The sequence below is a fragment of the Meles meles genome, chromosome 1, assembly GCF_922984935.1.
Source record: "Meles meles chromosome 1, mMelMel3.1 paternal haplotype, whole genome shotgun sequence".
NCBI classification, from domain to species: Eukaryota; Metazoa; Chordata; class Mammalia; order Carnivora; family Mustelidae; genus Meles; species Meles meles.
The window spans coordinates 9,279,353-9,301,886 of NC_060066.1; the positions used below are offsets into that span (position 1 = coordinate 9,279,353).

General features: G+C 41.7%; 1 protein-coding gene across 4 annotated transcripts in view; it reads left to right on the forward strand.

The window, feature by feature from the left end:
- The window catches only part of TMEM71 (transmembrane protein 71), a 40,617-nt gene extending 29,340 nt beyond the window's left edge, over positions 1-11,277 (forward strand). For 3 of the 4 annotated variants that reach the window (XM_046003439.1, XM_046003515.1, XM_046003596.1), the window contains exon 11: positions 10,725-11,277. In XM_046003439.1, coding sequence (XP_045859395.1) covers positions 10,725-10,842 — 118 coding nt within the window. In that variant the 3' untranslated portion in view covers positions 10,843-11,277. Of the gene's footprint in view, positions 1-7,462; positions 8,289-10,724 lie in introns of those variants that run through there. The other variant, XM_046003653.1, reaches the window with a different exon arrangement.
- The last annotated feature ends 11,257 nt before the right edge of the window (positions 11,278-22,534 follow it).

Below are 22,534 nucleotides of genomic sequence, written 5' to 3' on the forward strand. Positions count from 1 at the left end.
CATTGAAAATAGAAGGAGAGATCAAAATCTTCCAGGACAAACAAAAACTGAAAGAATTTGCAAACACCAAACCAGCTCTACAGGAAATATTGAAAGGGGTCCTCTAAGCAAAGAGAGAGCCTAAAAGTAATAGATCAGAAAGGTACAGAGACAATACACAGTAACAGTCACCTTACAGGCTAATAATGGCACTAAATTCATATCTCTCAATAGTTACCCTGAATGTTAATGGGCTAAATGCCCCAATCAAAAGACACAGGGTATCAGAATGGATAAAAAAACAAAACCCATCAGTATGTTGCCTACAAGAAACTCATTTTAGACGCGACGACACCTCCAGATTTAAAGTGAGGGGGTGGAAAACAATTTACCATGCTAATGGGCATCAGAAGAAAGCTGGGGTGGCAATCCTTATATCAGAGCAATTAGATTTTAAGCCAAAGACTATAATAAGAGATGAGGAAGGACACTATATCCTACTCAAAGGGTCTGTCCAACAAGAAGATCTAACAATTTTAAATATCTATGCCCCTAACGTGGGAGCAGCCAATTAATAACAAAATCAAAGAAACACATCAATAATAATACAATAATAGTAGGGGACTTTAACACTCCCCTCACTGAAATGGACAGATCATCCAAGCAAAAGATCAACAAGGAAATAAAGGCCTTAAATGACACACTGGACCAGATGGACATCACAGATATATTCAGAACATTTCATCCCAAAGCAACAGAATACACATTCTTCTCTAGTGCACATGGAACCTTCTCCAGAATAGATCACATCCTGGGTCACAAATCAGGTCTCAACCAGTATCAAAAGATTAGGATTATTCCCTGCATATTTTCAGACCACAATGCTCTGAAGCTAGAACTCAATCACAAAAGGAAAGCTGGAAAGAACCCAAATACATGGAGACTAAACAGCATCCTTCTAAAGAATGAATGGGTTAACCAGGAAATTAAAGAAGAATTGAAAAAATTCATGGAAACAAATGATAATGAAAATACAACAGTTCAAAATCTGTGGGACACAGCAAAGGCAGTCCTGAGAGGAAAATATATAGCGGTACAAGCCTTTCTCAAGAAACAAGAAAGGTCTCAAGTACACAACGTAACCCTACATGTAAAGGAGCTGGAGAAAGAACAAGAAAGAAACCCTAAACCCAGCAGGAGAAGAGAAATCATAAAGATCAGAGCAGAAATCAATGAAATAGAAACCAAAAAAACAATAGGAAAAATCAATGAAACTAGGAGCTGGTTCTTTGAAAGAATCAATAAGATTGATAAACCCCTGGCCAGACTCGTCAAAAAGAAAAGAGAAAGGACCCAAATAAATAAAATCATGAATGAAAGAGGAGAGATCACAACTAACACCAAAGAAATACAGAGAATTATAAGAACATACTATGAGCAACTCTACGCCAACAAATTGGACAATCTGGAAGAAATGGATGCATTCCTAGAGACATATAAACTACCACAACTGAACCAGGAAGAAATAGAAAACCTGAACAGGCCCATCACCAGTAAGGAGATTGAAACAGTCATCAAAAATCTCCAAACAAACAAAAGCCCAGGGCCAGACGGCTTCCCAGGGGAATTCTACCAAACATTTAAAGAAGAACTCATTCCTATTCTCCTGAAACTGTTCCAAAAAATAGAAATGGAAGGAAAACTTCCAAACTCATTTTATGAGGCCAGCATCACCTTGATCCCAAAACCAGACAAGGATCCCACCAAAAAAGAGAACTACAGACCAATATCCTTGATGAACACAGACGCAAAAATTCTCGCCAAAATACTAGCCAATAGGATTCAACAGTACATTAAAAGGATTATTCACCACGATCAAGTGGGATTTATTCCAGGGCTGCAGGGTTGGTTCAACATCCGCAAATCAATCAATGTGATAGAACACATTAATAAAAGAAAGAACAAGAACCATATGATACTCTCAATAGATGCTGAAAAAGCATTTGACAAAGTACAGCATCCCTTCCTGATCAAAACTCTTCAAAGTGTAGGGATAGAGGGCACATACCTCAATATTATCAAAGCCATCTATGAAAACCATACCACAAATATCATTCTCAATGGAGAAAAACTGAAATCTTTTCCATTAAGGTCAGGAACACGGCAGGGATGTCCATTATCACCACTGCTATTCAACATAGTATTAGAAGTCCTAGCCTCAGCAATCAGACAACAAAAAGAAATTAAAGGCATCCAAATTGGTAAAGAAGAAGTCAAACTATCACTCTTCGCAGATGATATGATACTATATGTGGAAAACCCAAAAGACTCCACTCCAAAACTGCTAGAACTTGTACAGGAATTCAGTAAAGTGTCAGGATATAAAATCAATGCACAGAAATCAGTTGCATTTCTGTACACCAACAACAAGACTGAAGAAAGAGAAATTAAGGAGTCAATCCCATTCACAATTGTACCCAAAACTATAAGATACCTAGGAATAAACCTAACCAAAGAGACTAAGAATCTATACACAGAAAATTATAAAGTACTCATGAAAGAAATTGAGGAAGACACAAAAAAATGGAAAAATGTTCCATGCTCCTGGATTGGAAGAATAAATATTGTGAAAATGTCTATGCTACCTAAAGCAATCTACACATTTAATGCAATCCCTATCAAAATACCATCCATTTTTTTTCAAAGAAATGGAACAAATAATCCTAAAATTTATATGGAACCAGAAAAGACCTCGAATAGCCAAAGGAATATTGAAGAACAAAGCCAAAGTTGGTGGCATCACAATTCCGGACTTCAAGCTCTATTACAAAGCTGTCATCATCAAGACAGCATGGTACTGGCACAAAAACAGACACATAGACCAGTGGAACAGAATAGAGAGCCCAGAAATCGACCCTCAACTCTATGGTCAACTAATCTTCGACAAAGCAGGAAAGAATGTCCAATGGAAAAAAGACAGCCTCTTCAAGAAATGGTGCTGGGAAAATTGGACAGCCACATGCAGAAAAATGAAATTGGACCACTTCCTTACACCACACACGAAAATAGACTCAAAATGGATGAAGGACCTCAATGTGAGAAAGGAATCCATCAAAATCCTTGAGGAGAACGCAGGCAGCAACCTCTTCGACCTCAGCCGCAGCAACATGTTCCTAGGAACATCGGCAAAGGCAAGGGAAGCAAGGGCAAAAATGAACTATTGGGATTTCATCAAGATCAAAAGCTTTTGCACAGCAAAGGAAACAGTTCACAAAACCAAAAGACAACTGACAGAATGGGAGAAGATATTTGCAAACGACATATCAGATAAAGGGCTAGTATCCAAAATCTATAAGGAACTTAGCAAACTCAACACCCAAAGAACAAACAATCCAATCAAGAAATGGGCAGAGGACATGAACAGACATTTCTGCAAAGAAGACATCCAGATGGCCAACAGACACATGAAAAAGTGCTCCACGTCACTCGGCATCAGGGAAATACAAATCAAAACCACAATGAGATATCACCTCACACCAGTCAGAATGGCTAAAATTAACAAGTCAGGAAATGACAGATGCTGGAGAGGATGTGGAGAAAGGGGAACCCTCCTCCACTGTTGGTGGGAATGCAAGCTGGTGCAACCACTCTGGAAAACAGCATGGAGGTTCCTCAAAATGTTGAAAATAGAACTACCCTATGACCCAGCAATTGCACTACTGGGTATTTACCCTAAAGATACAAACATAGTGATCCGAAGGGGCACGTGTACCCGAATGTTTATAGCAGCAATGTCTACAATAGCCAGACTATGGAAAGAACCTAGATGTCCATCAACAGATGAATGGATAAAGAAGATGTGGTATATATACACAATGGAATACTATGCAGCCATCAAAAGAAATGAAATCTTGCCATTTGCGACGACGTGGATGGAACTAGAGCTTATCATGCTTAGTGAAATAAGTCAATCGGAGAAAGACAACTATCATATGATCTCCCTGATATGAGGACATGGAGAAGCAACATGGGGGGGGTAGGGGGATAGGAGAAGAATAAATGAAACAAGATGGGATTGGGAGGAAGACAAACCATAAATGACTCTTAATCTCACAAAACAAACTGGGGGTTGCTGGAGGGAGGTGGGATTGGGAGAGGGGGAGCGGGCTATGGACATTGGGGAGGGGAGGCGAACCATAAGAGACTATGGACTCTGAAAAACAACCTGAGGGTTTTGAAGGGTCAGGGGTGGGAGGTTGGGGGAACAGGTGGTGGGTAATGGGGAGGGCACGTTTTGCATGGAGCACTGGGTGTTGTGCAAAAAGAATGAATACTGTTACGCTGAAAAAATAAATAAAATGGAAAAAAAAAAAGAATACTTCCTGTTCGGGGCGCCTGGGTGGCTCAGTGGGTTAAGCCGCTGCCTTCGGCTCAGGTCATGATCTCAGGGTCCTGGGATCGAGTCCCACATCGGGCTCTCTGCTCAGCAGGGAGCCTGCTTCCCTCTCTCTCTCTCTGCCTGCCTCTCTATCTACTTGTGATCTCTCTCTGTCAAATAAATTAAAAAAAAAAAAAAAGAATACTTCCTGTTCATGCTAAAATCTAATGGCATTATCATCCTGTCTCTTAAATTCTTACGAATTCCTCAAAATAGACAATTAAGCTTTAAGGAAGTAGGACTTAATAAATAACATGAACTTAGAAATTTTAAGTAATTTCAAAGTGCTTTTATAGATGCATAGCACTGCCATTTATAAATACCTCTTACTGAGAGGACTTTATCTTATAGTTTTCCAAATAACTGGCAAATTGCCCATGAAGTGGTCTCAGTTACAAAGTGTGGTTTCTCTGCCATCTCCCACTCACGTAATGATCCCCCTGTGTGCTAACTGCCATGGTTCATCATATTTCAAAGGGTTACTGGGGTCTGGGTGAGATGCTTGTTGAATTTCAAACAGTCTGCAAAACACCATCCCATCAAAAGATGGATTGTGCTAATTACCTTCTCTTCAATATGGCTGCCAGAGGCCAGCTCTCATAGACTGGAGACAGATGGATGTCTATAATTCAAATTAGTTTACTGGCCTTTGCTCTTGACACAATGTTGCCCTATTTATGAAATCATCGTGTTAATTCTGAAATCACAATGGGACTTAATGAAGATTTATTTTGTTTAGGACTCTAGCCAGTATTGATTTCCTGACACTCTGACTGATGTTTCCCTTCGTTTCCTGGCATTCCAGGGTTTCTGGGGGGCAGGCATTGATATAGCTAAGATTTGTATAACCTCACAGTTAGGAAAGTGGGTCCTGAGGCCACCCAGGAAATTCTTATTCATTAGCCCTTGTATATTAATGACATAAATTCCTCTAAGACACTCAGTCCTTCCCTCCAGCTACAGGTCACTTTCTAGGGCTGCAGAAACTTAGGAGTGCACCTCACTCGGCATTAACAACAAATTTGCATGCACACTCAACTTTCTGGGCTGAGATGTCACACCATTCAGGACTGGACTAAACAACAATGTCTAAACGACAGATATTCACACAAAGAGCTATTTTGTACCTCCACTTAGTAAAAACATTGTCGTTGCTTGTCAGATGGTGTGCTTGTTCAAATCCCTTCTCTTTGGGTTTTAAGGTGAACTTGGACAATTAATCAGAAAGATAGGTATCATCTGGTTAAGAATTCTGTAATGAGAGCAGAGTTTCTCAATGCATGGCATGGGGACATCTGCTCTAGAACCAACTGGAGAGCTTCTATCCTGATTCCAGCTCTTCTGAATCCAAGAATTTCCAAGGGGCCTTCTTTTTTAACAACTTCTCTAGGTAATTCTTTGCACATTAACTGTGTGAACCTTGGAAAAATGGTTTTTAAAATCTCTACCCCTTGATTTCTAAAGTGACATCACTTGGCTACTAAATCTTTGTTGAGAACTTATGATGCATTCTGTGCTGTGCTGAATGTGCAGTTGCACTCAGGAGAAAAATGTGGAGTCTTTCCTAAGTGTCAGACACGGCCTCTAGGTGCCAAGGTTACTATGCCAAGGCCTTGAGATTTCAGAGTCTAAAGAGACATGTAAAGGGCAAGGTGAAGTCACATTTAATATGGTTAGTGCAAGTACAGAGTTAGCACAGAAGCTGGGGGGAACATCAGGAGAGTGGTTTTGCCAGTCTGGGAGGGATGGCGGTATGAAGGAAGGGGAGGCTTCTTGGAATGCCAAAGTCTGACCTGTAGGGCATAGTGTCACCTGTTGCTTTCAGAGCACTTGCCCCTGTTTTGAGCTCCTTGTTTGTTCTCTCCTAAAAGAAATTAGATCAGGATGATGATGATATTTCTATCCTACATACACTCATCTACAGCCTCAATAAGATCCCTCCCTTGATTATTTGTGTCTGTATTTACCTTGTTCTTCTCTTGTTCCCTCTCTATTTTTGTCCCATTTGCTGCCCTCTCCCCAGCCTCTTGTACACACCCTGTTGCATTTAAGACCTGTGAAAACAAGGACTATTATTTTTATTCTTGTATGCATCTCAATGTCTTGAGAATAGTAGATATACCATGAATATTCATCAATTTGTATGTATTTGCTGCATCATTTCTTAAAATACTTCCTTTGCAGCCAAGAGCTCTGTGTCTGTATATTAAACATTTTGTAACCCTCTCCCTCACACATAAACATATCCAGAAGCTAATAAACCAAAGACTTGGTTATTAAAATCGAGAGGTAAGGATGACTCATAAGGCTCCTCCAGCAATCAAGGATGAAAACCTAAGGGGGTGGAGTGCAAGCACTTAATTCAGCTCCACAAACATTAGTGGTGCAGCCATCCCACGCCTGTTCTGCACTGTGCATAGTAGATTAGATTAGGGCTCTATTCTTTCACACTTTGTACTTCTCAAGTCCATCTCTTTTCATTCCATAACTCAATTTTCATTCAACCACTTTATTTGTTCAATAAAAAGTCTGTGAGTCTGCGGACTATCTATATGGCTCATCATTGGCCCAAGTGTCCCTTTCAAATGAAGGTCATCACAGGTATCCCTTGTTACCAATGATGTGTTGGCATCGGCAGGGTGCATTTTGCACATTTATGACTTCATACTAATGAGATGGGTGACATCTGTTCCCTCTACTCTTACGTGTTGGAATGTGTGTTTCTACAGTTGGTGAATGAATGAATAAACTTTAGTGAGTAGAAATATTGGGAAAACCCTGTAAGGATTTCTGTTCTAGAGGAAGTGATGCAGGTGGAGAAAGAAAACAATATGAAATGGTGGTTAACTAAGTACCAAGCTGGGATAAAAATAAAAGTTACTCCAAGTTGAGGCTCCACTCTTCCTAGTCATGGTTACTTAAGCTAGTGTGTGTGTGTGTGTGTGTGTGTGTGAGTGTGTGCACCCATGCACACAGTGATTGCAGTAGTTATCACATTTCCTGTCTATGTGGATGAATCACGCATTTCTTTTCTCTCTGACCTAGGTTTGCCAAAATTTGACAACCACTTAGGAATGTCTCTGATGAATGTCTTCAACCTGAATATGCAGAAATTGTCTGATTTGCAGACTGCTTGGAATCAACTGTTTTATTGGAGGAGAATGAGGAGCTGGATAATTGAGGAAAAAAAACATTTTAATTTGGTTATGTGGTTTTTTTTTAAATCTCATTTTTGTCCTCATAATTTAATATGCTCATGAAAATAATATTAATTTGTCTTTCCTTTGCAACACTAACAGTTGAAAAGGAACAGACTAGAAACAGTGATAGAGAAACAACCACCTGGGTAGATATTCCTCTCTTATTCCCTGAGGCATGGTTTTCAAACATTAATTTCCATTTAGAGAATTCTATGAGGCACTGGTAACAATGCAGCTTCCTGGGCCTGCCTGCAAACACCTCTCCCTTGCTGAACTGCTTTAATTGAATAATGTAAGCAAGTCTCTATAATCGATACCAACTTGAAAATAAATAAATCGCAGTTTGAGCATAAAATACAATGTAGAAAAAAATTCATCATTCTCCCCGAAGAGTGGCTGGGTGGGGCTTGGTGTCAGCAGATGCAGGTTAATGGAAAACGGGCAGGAAAGAGGTTTTCTTTGGGAAAGCACATTCTTCTTTTTAGCCATTTTCTTACAAAGTTTTCAGCCTTCTTGGATCTCCTGATTACCTTTCACTTAAGAGTGATTAAAATAAAGATATAAGAGGGGGCACCTGGGTGGCTCCGTGGGTTAAGCCTCTGCCTTCAGCTCAGGTCATGATCTCAGGGTCCTGGGTCCGAGCCCCACATCAGGCTCTCTGCTCAGTCGGGAGCCTGCTTCCCCCTCCCTCTCTGCCTCCCTCTCTGCCTGCCTCTCTGCCTGCTTCTCTGCCTGCTTGTGATCTCTGTCTCTCTCTGTCAAATAAATAAAACTAAAATATTTAAAAAATTAAAAAAATAAATATATAAGAGAAAAAAATCTTTAAGGGCCAAAAAAAAAGAGCAAAACATCAGAGTGCCTTGAAATGCATAAAAATGAAATGCATAAAAAATGCAGTCACCCAGGGGTACCTGGGTGGCTCAGTGGGTTAGGCTGCTGCCTTCAGCTCAGGTCATGATCTCAGCGTCCTGGGATCAAGTCCCACATTGGGCTCTCTGCTCAGCGGGGAGCCTGCTTCCACCTCTCTCTCTCTACCTGCCTCTCTGCCTACTTGTGATCTCTCTCTGTCAAGTAAATAAATAAAATCTTAAAAAAAAAATGCAGTCGTCCAGCTGGCTGAAGGGATATAGACGTACAGAAGATGCTCCCTATCATTGCTCTTGCTTGGAATATGTTCTTGAGGCAAACATAGCCTTCAATTCAAAGTTGTTATGTATGATATTCTCCAGCTAGACACCTGTGTGGAGAAAATTGTCTTTGCTTAAAATGGTAATATCAAAATATCACTCTTTGTATTATTTGTATTTAGTGAATTTGATTTTAAAAAGTACTGCACTAGTAAATAAATGAGGTCATCAGCAAAGTATTCTATGTGTCTATATCTATCTATCATCTATCTATCACAAAGAGCAGTCATGACTGCAATTCATTAATTGGACACTGTATTAGTTTGCTATAGCTGCCATAACAAATTGCCACAAACTGGTGGCTTTAAATGACACAAATTTATTGCCTCATATCTCTGGAATCTATTATCAAGGTGTTGGCAGCGCTATTTTCCTTCTGGGGGGTTCAGGGAAGAATCTCTTTCCTTGCCAGTTTCGGCTTCTGTTGGCAAGGTGGCTCCTTCCTCCAGCTTCCAGGCACACAGCTTGATTCCAACACCACATCACTTTCTCCTGGTCTGCAGTGAAATCTCCCTTCACCTCTCTCCCAAAGAACACATGTATTCGTCTATAATTATGATTTAAACCCCCCCCCCGAAAAAGTGTTAGGCAATCACAAATGAGTCTTAAAAAAAAATTATGATTTACCCCGGAACATCAAAGACTGTGTGTAGAGTAGGGCAGATGGGAAGAGTAGGGAGGACTGAAGGGTTAACTACCCCATCACCAGAAATGACTGGAGGATTACGAGAGAGTTAATCAATATTCTGGGAAAAGCACATCAGAGTATCCCAGAGGATCTTGTGGCAATGGCCAAGATATAGAAGGCAAATAAAATGAAAAAAAAATAAATGAAAAGAAAATTAGGGTAAACCCAAGAAATCGTATCATTAATGTTTACATTGAAAAGTGATAACAGGTTAGTTATAGGAGATTTCAAGATTTTTTTAGAGATATGTTATTTAGGATATGTGGAAGTATTGGAAACATGCTGGCAAGATGAAGACTTAACTAATTCTTAAAATAATAGTGATCAAAAATGTACAATTCAATACTTTATGCTTTCTTTAATAAAAGTCAAATGTATTTTAAAAAATAAAGAACACGGGCATTTACATTTAAGTTCCACTCTAATCATCCAGAGCAATCTTCCCATCCGCAAAGCCTTAACAGAATCCTGGCTGCAAATCCCTCTTGCTCTAGAAGGTAATATTCACATATTCCAGTGATTAGAACCTAGATATCTTCAGGGACCATTAGTTAGCCTGCCACCATCTTCAGCTTGGAAAAGATTTGCACAATGATTTAGTAGATCTGGGAGGTGTCCCATACACTTGTCTTTTTAACAAGTAAGCAAACTTATCAGAAGGTGGTCTCAAACCACATTCATGGTACACTTTGAAGAGGGATTTAATTGGAAGCTAATTGCATAAAGAGCCTTTCATTTTGAAGCTCTATCAGGAGAGCCCGCCTTGAGAATTGCTTATGTTTCCTATGTCTCTGTGTTGTGCACATGTTTATACAGGGTCACTGAATTTTCATGACTTCCAAGTCAGATGCAGAAATAAAAGTAATTAGGGTACCTGGGTAGCTCAGTCAGTTAAGCGTCTGCCTTTGGCTCAGGTCATGACCTTGGGAACCTGGGATCCAGGCTGTGTCTGGCTCTCTGCTTAGCAGAGAATCTGCTTGTCCTCCCTTTGACCCTTCCCAACCTCCACCCCGCGTGTGTTCTTTTTCTCACTCTCTCTTTCTCAAATAGATAGTACAAAAAAAAAGAAAGAAAATCTTTTCTTAAAAAAGAAATAAGAATAGTTTATAATTATGTTATATTTTATTGTGCCCAGGACCTTTCCTTTCCAATCATATAAGCTTTCTATCACTGCTGTAACAAATTGTCACAGACTTGATGATTTAAAATGAAATAAATTTATTATCTTACAGTTCTGAAGGTCCAATGCCCCACAATGAGTTGCAGGAGTCTACAATCAAGATGTCAGCTGGCCGCGTTCCTTCTGGAGGCTCCAGAGAAATCCCATTTCCTTGCTCTTCCAAATTCTGAGGTTGCCTACCTTTCTTGGCCTTCGGGCCTTCCTCCTCCTTCAAAACACATCCTTCTGCTTCTGCCGTCAATGACTTTGGCCTTCCCTGCCTCTTAGGAGGATTTTTGTCATCATATTAAGCCCACCCAGATAATCCAGGATAATCTCTCCATTTTAAGATCCTTAATTTAGTCACATCTATAAAGTCCCTCCGCCATGAGGGTAACATTAACAGGTTCAGAGTACAGCTGGTACTGAATGCATATCACTTCTGCATCGTAAAGTCAAAAAATCCCAAGACAAACCATTGTATGTCAGGGCCCGTCTGTATATATATCAATAGATATCTAGATCTACATCTAGATCCTTCTAAATCTACATCTCTCTCCCTCTTTCTATTAATCATACATGCTATTGGTTCTATCTATCTATCTATCTATCTATCATATGCCCTATTGGTTTAATAACAGGTATTAAAACCACCATTTTATAGCTAAGCTTAGAGAGGTTTGATAACTTTCCCAAGCACAAAGAGGGCAAAGTAAGAGGTCTAGGTATCACACCCAAGTTTGTGTGACCCCTCGGTCCTTGCTTTTCCCTCTATTGATTACTCCTGGAAAGATGACGAGAGAAGGACATGGGACTTTGAAGATCAAATATTGCCCCAGTCACTCTCTCCAGAAATACTAACTCCAGGAAAAGCTTTCCATGAGGCAAGAGGTTAAATGAAAAGAGCCAAACTGTGAACTTTACCTTCTACCTCAAGATTCTCAAATCTAGTTTGTCCAAGATTTCACATGAACGCTGTGCCACAGGAGGGAGAAATCGCCCAGCACTGTCTGGTCTGCTTGAAGACCTCTGCTTGTAAAGGCTTCTATAGCTGTACCCAGCTCACTGAAAGATCTGCTCTTCTGATGGAGCATCTACTATGTGCTAGAGGTTGTACCTGCCTTATCTATAACTCCCCCCACGGTCCTGCCAAGGATTACTTCATATTATAGCTGCTGTAACAGACAAACTCACGTAGTGCCTGATGTGAACCAGGCAGGTCAGTCTCCGTTATCTTTTAACTATGCCATTGGCCTTGAAGCTTGCTCACTTAAAGCTTGCCTTGGGCTGCGGAGTGACATGTCCCTTCCCTTACATGCCATAAGAAGGTGTTAAAGTTACACAACTATGGGGGAAAGGCCAGGAAATGCAGGGGAGTGTGAGGATGTTTGGTGAGCTCTAGCCAACTCTGACACAGTCACGTTTTAAAGATGAGGAATGGCGGATCTCAGAATGCATGTTTCATCCTGTTGCACAAGTCATAATTGGCGAAGCCCAGATTCTACTCAGGTCAGTGCCATTTCCCTTCAGTGCTTCCCCAAGTAAACCCTACTGTAGTCACTTGAAAATAACTCAGATGCAAAATGATCTGCCTGTGCCACAGGGGATGCCAACCAGCCCCCCATCCTCCCCAAAAGGAATCCCACTATTGCTCATGCAACACAGCAGAGCAGACACCTGCTAACTTGGCATACTTTGCATCAATGCCACATTTCCCTACCAGGCCTTGATGAAGGTCTGGTCGTGTATTTTTTAAAAAAATCTATCCCGCTGTGATGGCTGTATCCCCTCCATCTGTCCCATGCTGGGTGAAATGGGCTACAGCTGCGAGCTACACCTGCCATGGAGCCAGACGGGGCACCTAGGGGGTGGGCAGCAATTTAGCAGTTGGATACTAAAAGCTGGCAACCACTTTGCAAAAATTTTCTTATCCTTTTGTAGCCTTAAAAGAAAGAAAAACAAAGAAAATGAAATGCAGGAGCGGGGGTAGGGGGGTGGGGGCCGAGGGGACAAAGGCTGGTGCTTCAGGACTTTTATTTTCAATGCAAAATGTCCTTTTCCATTTGCACTGGGGGAGAGAAGGTGACACATCCTCCACCCCAGCCCAAACGGAGATGGCACACTTTTGTGTGGGTGAATCTCAAGTTGATTCTGCAAGGGAGCTGCTGTGGGCAAGGGGAGAAGAGCCGAAACTCAGTGCCAGCAGCTGCACTGCTTCTTCTCCCCTTTCTCCTTCTCCTGGTCAGCGGAAGGAAAAATCAAGCACCATATCCTAGAGCCTTCCACCTTCCCATCTTCCTGGTTTCTTTGTCCACGGAATCACATCCTTTGAATGCTAAGTAGCACTAGTACACCGTGATATTTGGGCTGGAGGCTGACCAGGGCTGGGGCTGGGCTCTGCTGTGTCACTTTGGACAGGGTATTTCATCTTTCTAAGCCTTAATTTTCCCATCTGTGAAATGGGGTAACATTGTTATCTATTTCACAGTATTTTTACGAGTACTATGAGTCCACATGCAGACAAAGTAGGTAAGCTTAACACAGTGCTAGACGTATAGGAAGCTCTTCCCAAGTGGAGCTACCAATATTACGACTACTAGTAGTAACAGTAGTAGTAGTGCAAGTCATTTTTCTGATTTCGGGGACCACATGGATTTTTCAGTGATGAGATGAGGCAGTAGAATGAAGAGACAAGCCCTGGTCTGAGGCTGGACCAAGGCTGACGCAGTCTAGCTGAATAAACACTTCTTCCAGTGTTTAACGCCACGCAGAGTAGTGGAAAGACAACATGAGTTTTGAAGTCAGACAGACAGAGAGTGACTTGGCTGCCTGCCAGTTATAGCCTTGTGATATTGGGCCTGTCCCTCAGCTTCTCTGAAGTCCTGAGCCCGTGTCTTGTGGTTTTCTCTGAAGTAGAGGGGACTATCACTTTACTGTCGTGGAGGAGACCGAGGAAGAGAAAGTGAGTTTCAATACTGGCATGAGAAAGGAGTCATTGTCATGAAATGACTAGTTTGATTTTTCTTTATTTTGAAAGTGACTCACCGTCATTTTGTTTAAACAAAAAAAGACAACATTCAAACAAGAGAGAAAGTTACCCATAATCCCTGAACTCAGAGACAGCCACTGCCAACATCTTGGTGTTTATCCAAGAAAAGTGTCTTGGTTGCAAGGTTGATGAGATATGAAAACAAGCCACCCAGTGAGAAGGACTTTGGGCATGGAAACAGCCACCATCTGGGGTCAAACATGCAGCCATTGTCCTGTTGGAAGCAGAGGGCTCTGGCAGATGACAGGCCTAGCCCCCCGCTATGATTTAGTCAAAGGGCAGCCATCAGCTGTCACCCTGTAGGAAAGTCACCTCACTCCACACTCCCAGTATGGAGTCCAAGACGGCCATTCAAAAGTTAGTTTTAAAGACCATTTATCAAAAGGAAGCAGGACATAAACTAAAATCTAGTACATCTAATGTATCAGTGTGTCCTTTTCCCCTCCACTCTCTCTCTCTCTCCCTCCCTCCTCCCCCTCCCTTTTTTCCTCCCTTCCTTTCTTTCTCCCTCTCTCCTTTCCTTCCTTCCTTCCTTCCTTGCTTCCTTCCTTCCTTCCCTCCTTTTTTTCCCCCCTAACTTTCAGCCTCTGCGCTAGTTCTGAGCTCTGTGCAGCTCAGGGCTTATAGTCTAATGAGTGATGCAGGCAAAGAGGCAGGGATACCAGTGTGATGAGCAATAAGACAGAGGTGACTCCATGTAGCCACAGAGACCTAAGAAGGACGTGGTGTTCCCACCTCTGCCTGGATTACAGAGACAGACAGAAAACCTTCCTGGTGTCCTCTGTACTGCATTACACAGCATTCTGCCCACTGGCAGAGGGCTGCTGAGCATCCTTCCTCATGACTACAGCTCCAGGAGCACAGAGACCACTTTCATCCCCAGTGCCCAGGTGGTGCCAGCTGGGGAGATGCTCCCCAAACATGGACCAGACAGATGTTTTTGAAAGAATGTATAAGTTGAGGGGTGTTTATTCTGCCTTGTATTGCTTCTTCCCCTCTTTCAATGACTCCCTCCCTCAATCTGTGGGTTTTGGGAGGGCTATGACCTCAAACCCAGACTACAAGACACCCTGGGGAGCATGGAGGCATGGGGCATAGCTAGGTCAATCAGATTCTCTTTCCCCCAGGGATGGGGGGTGATTGGAGGAGGGGTGGGGCTAGCCAGGGCCAGAGCTATGCTCCTCCTGCTACCAGCTCCCCCTACAGCCTGGTTGTCCAGCTCTTTCTGGAAGTCTCTGAGGAATCAGTGTGCTTCCTTCTAACTAAAGTTAGTCTGAATACATTTATCCTGTCTGCTAGAAAAAAAATCTAATAAATGTCTTTTTCCTTTAAAATTTTTAATTGAGGTGAAAGTTACATAGCATAAAATTAAAGTGTACAGTTCAGTGGCATTTAGTTTAGTCACAATGTTGTGCAGCTACCATCTCTATCAAGCTCCAGATGTTTTCACTACCCCAAAGGGACACCCTCTATCTATTAAGTGGTCAGTCCCAGTGCCCCCTCCCCAGCCCTTGGCAACCACTGGTCTGCTTTCTGTCTATGGATTTACCTATTCTGGATGGTTTGTATAAGTTGAATCATACAGTACATGACATTTTGTGTCTGGTTTCTTTCACTTAGCAAGATGCTTTTAAGGTTTATCTGCATTCATTCCTTTTATGGCTGAGTAATATTCCATTGTATGGATGTACCACTTCTGTTCCTCCATTCATTCACTTACTGATAGACATTAACCTTGTTTTCACATTTTGGCTATTGTGCATCCTTTTGAAATACTCTTGAAGAAGGGCATGAGGTTGGAAGGTGAAGAAAATGGGAAGGGACATTTGAAGATCAGGGAGCAACTTATTTCAAGGCAGAAATTTTCCTACCTGCCATCTTCCTTTCCTAATGTTCCAGGCTATAGCCCAGTCTCCACACAACAGCTTTAGTGATCTTTCTAAAAGGTACATCAGATCATTGCACTTTCCTGTTGAAGAGACCTGTCCCACATTACATTTCCTCTGCTTAGTATGTCATGGTCACAGCACTGCTGTCCTTTCTGTTCCTATAATATATTAAGCTCATCTCTACCTCTGGGCCTTTGCACCTGCCACACTCTGGCAGGAACACTCTTCTCTCTGAACTTCTCAAAGCCAGGTTCCTCTCATCAGGCAAATACCACCTCTGCAGAGAAGCCTTCTCGACCACTCTAGGAATGTTCTCCCTATCTACTCCCACTACCCCCAGAAACTGAACTGTCTCCTTTTATGAGATGATATTTCTTGTTCATATGTAGTTTATTATCTGGTTGGTTTGGTTTTGGTCTTTGACTTCCCCGTCTCTGGCCTCTTTTTTTCCCCCAGACCAGAACCTCCAGGAGGATCAGGAATTCTTTGATTCCTCAGGGCACAGAAGGGTGCTTGGAATTTAGAAAGTAATCAATAAGTAATTGTTGAAAGAGCAGATGGCTGGACAGGATCCAACACAGAACTGGCAAGGACTATGGTGTGGCTGGTGCAGAGAAAGAGAGCAGGAGGGCCATGGGTTGTGGTGGAAACAATGACTGTATCTAAATTTTCCAAGATGCTTCTTTATACAAGTCTTATCCTAACTTAGCTTTAGAAATTCTCTGATTTGATTATTTCTTGGCACTGCAAAAATTGAATGTTTACTTATTATTTCTGTCTCAGAGTCAGCACAGAAAACCTAGAGGGGTGTTATTGCTGAGAGGAGGCTTTGCAAAGGGGAGGTAGCATAAAAGACGGAAGGAGTCCGGACCCTTGTCTTTGCTCTTTAAGTGCTGTATGGCTTTGGACAAATCACCTAACCTCTCTGAAGTTCAGGTTTCTCAACAGCAGAAACGGAGAGTATTTGAGAATAACAGCTCTTACTATGAAACATGAGATGGGCTTGTAAATACTTACTCTTATTTCTCTCTCAAAACAACCCTGTGAGACTGACAATGATTATTATTCTCATTTCATTGTCAAGGGTCCAAGAGGGTAAGTTGAGGTCAACTGTTAACCACCGGAGGAGCTGAGACTAGTGCCCCATGTCTGGCCCCATGTCATATTTCCCTGCAGGCTTCACCTGCAGGCTACTGTAGTAATTAATTATAAATTTGGTTTTCTCTCCCAGAGTCCTTGTATCACTGAACCTGGAAGTAGGGTGGGTGTCCTCCTTGCTTCTCATGGCCACCTCTGGATTTTGTCTGTCCTTCCTCCCTAAAATCTCTAATTTTGGGGTTCATTTCATCAAACTACACCATCTGCTGCCCCTTTATGATGCAGCCAACTACCGACATCTCTTTGCTTGAAGATGTTAGCACCTCCCTAGCTGTCACTCCTTCCAGAATGATTCCTGTCATTCTTCCTGGTGATTTCAATATACACATACATATCCCCTCAAATGCTTTGGCCACACAGTTTTCTGCATTCTTTTATTTTTCTTTTTTATTCAAAAAATCAACTGTATTGAGTTACAATAAACATCCTATAAAATTCACTTGTTTGAGTGTATGCAATTCAATGATTTTTGTGAAGCCATCACTACAGTCCAATTTTAAGACATCTTCGTCACCCCCAGAATATCTCCCTGTCCATTTGCAGTCACTTCTCATTCCCACCACTCAGCTCCAGCCAACCCCTAATTTACTTCCCTTATCCATAGATTTGCCTTTGGTAGACGTTTAATATAAAGAGAATCCTATAATGTGTGGTCTTCTGGGTCTGGATTCTTCCAGTTAGCATAATGTTTTCAAGGTTTACCCATGCTGTAGCATGAATCACTACTTCATTTCTTTTAATGGTAGAGTAGTATTCCATTATATGGATATAGTACATTTTGTTGGCTGATTCACTACTTAATGGCCAATTGGGTTGTTTCGGCTCATTGGCTATTATGAGTAAGGTTGCTATGAAACTCACATATCAGTCTTTGTGGGAATGTATGTCTTAATGTCTCCTTGGTAGATACCTATGAATGGAATGGCTAGGTCATCTGGTAAATTTATATTTAATGTTTTAAGAAAGTACCAAATTTTTCCAAAGTAATTTCACCATTTTTTATCCCCACCAGCTCTGTGTGAGGGTTCCAGTTTCTCCACATCCTCATCCAACCCTTGGTAATGTCTGTCTTTCCGATTGTAGTCATGCCCTAGAGGAGTGCAGTGGTCCCCATCCTCAGAGAGATTTGCATTTCTTTATGGAGGATGATGTTGATCTAATCTTGTCTTCCACCTTGAAACAGTCACACACTGTCACCGTCAAACCTTGGACCCTGTCATTACTTCCCTCATAATCTCAACTTTGGACATTCAACTTTCAAAAACATCACTGTTTTTCTTACACCACCTCTTTCCTTCCAACAATTTTTCAGTGCTATCAGGATCAAATTCTTTTAGATTCCATGAGCTATCATAAAGTCATTCCCTTGTACCTGCCTCCATTCATTGTACTTTCCTGGTAAACCCACAACTCTGGTTGCGTCTGAAGCTCCATCTGTTATGCAGTTTTCCACACTCATGGCTTGAGGGAAAGTATACAGGAGGTCTTTCTTATTTGTATCCATAACTCTCAAGGTGTGATGATGATGCCTGGCAATCATCTTACCCCGTTCTATGTATTCACTCTTCCATTCCCCAGGTGACCATTTGCTGCCTTATCCTTTCTCCTCAAACCTTCAAGACATCCTTTCCAAGCCTCATTCTTAGCTGATGTCCTTGCTTCCTATTTCACTGAGAAAATAGAAACAGTTAAGAAGACACAACCAGCCATTGGCACCACATTTATCCACCTACAAGCATCTGTTCCTACTCTCCTTCCTTCCTGTTCTGTGGATGGAAAGTCCTTGCTGCTATCTAAGGCCGACTCACTACTCATGATTGCAGCCCACCCCCTCTTATCTATTTATGGAGATTCCTCCAGGAATTGCCCTCTCTTCTACAGTGGTAGGATGCCAATGCGCTATAATAACACCTGCCTTAATTAAGTCCTCTTTGGATTCCATATCCTTTATAACTGCTCTCTTTCTCCATTGCTGTGCTCCCAGGAGCAGTGAAATTCCTTGGTAGATTTTTCTTCTATAATTTTATAGAATTGGAAGAAAAGAATCGGGGGCAAAGAATTATAGAAGAAGCTTCCATTCCAAGTCTTTCTCAAACCTGCTCCCATCAGGATTATAACCCCACCATCTATCATACTAGTCCCTGGCAAAGCTGCAACAACCTTCAATGATGCTTAACCCAATGAATAATTCTTAGGTCTCATTGTACTTGACCTATAGCAACATTTGACAAGCGTTCATCAGTCCTTCCTTCTTGGAAGCAATTCTCTTACTTGGCTTTTCCTCCTACTTCACTGGTTTTATGTCGTTCTTGCTCATTTCCCATATTTTGCCAACTTTAAATTTTGTAGTATGCTCAGGCTTAGCCCTGGGATCTCTTCTTCATCTACACTCACTTCTAGAGTACTTTCATCTATGTACATGAGTGTCGATACCTCTACTAAAAAACAAACAAACAAAAACACAACATTCCAACTAAATCCCCAGCCTGGACCTCCACTCCGCATTTAAACACCCAAACTGCCTTCTCAAGTTTTTCTCTGAATGTCTAAAACATATCTGAAAATTAATAAGTCCAAATGGACCTCCTAATTTCTACCTTCTCCAAATCTGCCCCCCTCTACCATCTTCACCATCTTAGTTCATGGAAAGGCCATTCTTCTAGTTTTCCAAATAAAAATTTCAGTATTCATTCTCAAGTCCTATTATTAGTTTTCTAGGGCTGCTGTAACTGAGTGCCACAAACCGGGTAGCTTAAGTGACAGAAATTTGTTTTCTCATAGTTCTGAAGGTGAGATGCCTGAGATCAGGTGTTGGTGGATATGTTTCCTTCCAAGGGCTATGAGGGAAGGGAGTCTTCTGGGCTCTTTTCCCTCTGCCCCTCTTCCCTCATGATCTTCTCTCTGTTCATGCCTGTGTCCGTCATGTTTGGAATAACAACCTGTCACCTTACAAGGTTCTACCTAGTTACTTGCCTCTCACCCATCCCCTTAACATTTCTCTGTGCTTCTGCGCCATTATACTAACTGCCTGATTCTGTCCTGTAGCAGGCCAGCCTCTCCCTAGTCTGAGAGCTTTTGCTTTTCTCTATCCCTAGGAACAATTTTTCCTTAGCCCTTCACATAACTGGCTCCTTCTCATGCTCAGGACTCACTCCATATTATCCAAACTAGCTATCCTCCAGACTAAATCTACCACCCCTTTTCTCTTTCAAAACACGTAGCACATGCAATGATCTTATGTAGTATTCATTTGTTTACTTGTTTATTGTCTGTTTCCACTGATGAATATACACATTCTGGCATGGTCAAGACCTTGTCAGCCTTGGTCACCGCTCTACCCTAGCCCTAAGGGCTCGATATCTCCTATCAGTTCCAGGGAACTTTTCTCCCCAAGAACTGGTTGGTCACTTTCTTCTTGAAGAGCTGAGCTCGCAGCCGGTACAACTTGTATTCCAACCTCCTCTTCTCCTCGTCTTTCTTTCTCTGAACTTCTGGAAGCTGCTCATAAATCGGTTTAGACCTCTGAATCATTTGCTTCTTCCCAATAGGCCTGTTCTTTTGGGCATCCAGGAAGCCTCTTTTCAGAAGCAGGCGCAAAGGGTCCCGGCCCTGCCGTTCTCTCACAGTGTTGAACAGGGCCTCCCGCTTGCTCTGCAACATGTTCTGCAGCTTCCTGTCCTGGACTATCAGCTTCAGACGCTTTATCCGCTCCCCAGAGCGGGAGATGAAGTCAGGTCTGTGAAACTGAAGGGATTCCTGTAGGGTGGCTCTCACAAACGGCCTCGGTGACTCTCTGCACGGGCCTGCTAGTGCGCCGTGGCTGTCCATGTGCTGTCCCTGCCAGTTCTGTTCCCGCAGCTGTTCCTTCCACGGTTTGGTGTTGGTTATTGGTGCAAACCAGCAGATATTGGGGCCATGATGCTTGGGCAGGTTTTCCTTAGGACCGGACTTCACATTTTCCACGGGAACAAACCATGAAACTCCTTCACAGAAGCTGTGCTTGTTCTTCCTTAACTTTTTGTCCCCAAGATAGTTGACAAGAAGTCTTTTCTCTGCTATATTTTCTTCTGACCAAGGAGTCACATCACCGAAAGAGAAAAAAATGAGTAAATGGGTTAATGGGACCCTGTAATGTCCACCCAGGTTAGAAATCTTTCCACCAACTACATTACATTCTTAAAACAATTATTTGGATATGCACGCATATGTACACACACACACACACACATTCAGATAGATAGAGCAGACAGAACAGATAGAAGATCAGATTAAAAACAGAATTTGGAATAAACAGTGTCAATCCTCTTTGTTCATATAACCAAGTCTTAGAAATACTACTTTCCTGTAGCTTAAATGGGAAACTATGAATTCTAGAGGATTTAGTAGGGAGGCTTCTCTCTGCCTTTGGACAAATGGTGTCCAGCCAAGCTATGTGACAAGAAAGGTGAGATCATTTCAGCAGCTGCCACCAGACTTGAAGAGGACTGATTGATATGACAAAATCTTTTCACAAAGAACATAAATCAAAGAAGATGACTGACGGCGAAGTAAACATTTTAGATCTAGAGTAATTAGGAATATATTAGCAATTAAAATAAACTTATTATCATTAGCAAAATTGGCAGTTACTTGCAATTTCCCCAGGGGCCTCATTTCAAGTTTATCCTTGTCGATTTTATTATGGCAGGATTAGTGTTTTTGGAGATACCGTTCTAACTTTTGTGGATTTCATTTTCTCACGTCTTTGCCCATAGTTAGTAGAGCTCAGTGGTTTTCAAACAATAATGTGGTTTTCTATGAGCTGGACTCAGGTGTTCTAACACTAAAACTGAACAAAGCTGTTGTTTACCTAGTTCTCCTAGAAAATTAAGTTAGTGGATACAGTTTTTGTTTTTGTTTTTGTTTTTTTTTTTAGTTTTTGCTTCTATAATTTTTTTTAGGCCTCAGCACCTGCTACCACTTGTCTTCTAGGAAGTGCTAAAGAAAAAAAATGACAAATAAACTAATCAAGGGAAAACTTGGTCAGCAGCCTTCTGAGATCAATAATATATTTCTCCAGTGGAAATGTGTGCTGGTGGATCTGGCTCTTTGGATGGTAACAGAGGCAGGGTTGACCCCTGTTACTCTAACCACTGGCTGTACCCAGTAGTCTTCTTTGAGAACAGCCTCATTGCCCTCCATTTTTCCTCACACATAATAATAATAATGGAGATATATCAAGCACTTATTGTAGGCAAATGTTTTACACATTCTCTCCTACAAACCTCAGTGAAACCCAATCAAGGAGGCACTTTACTTTTCCCATTTTATAGATGAGGAAACAATGAGGTCAAGTAAAATGTGTAAAGGCCCAGTACTTGAAGCCTTACTGGGGGAGTAGGATATCCTGGTAACTCTCCTCTGAGTATATTCAAATTAGTAAAGGTATTTCCTAAAATGTCAACTTTTAATTTTTTTAAAGTAGTAGGTTTTACACCCAGCGTGGAGCCCAGTGTGGAGCTTGAACTCATAACATGGAGATCAGGACCTGAGCCGAGATGGAGAGCTGGGTACTTAACTGACTGAGCCACCCAGATGCCCCTCAACTCTTACTTTTATTAAGCTAATGGGCATGGCAGAAGTCTGGAGGTGTTCAAGTACTTAAATGAGGAGGCCAGGAGACTGAGTTGGGTCTAGTGCGTGGACAGCGTATTTAAGTAAACCAAAACCGAAGCCAGAGTTAATTCCTATAAATGCCTCAAGGTGAAGAAGTCAAACCTAAGGACAACCAACCACAGCCAGTTAGGC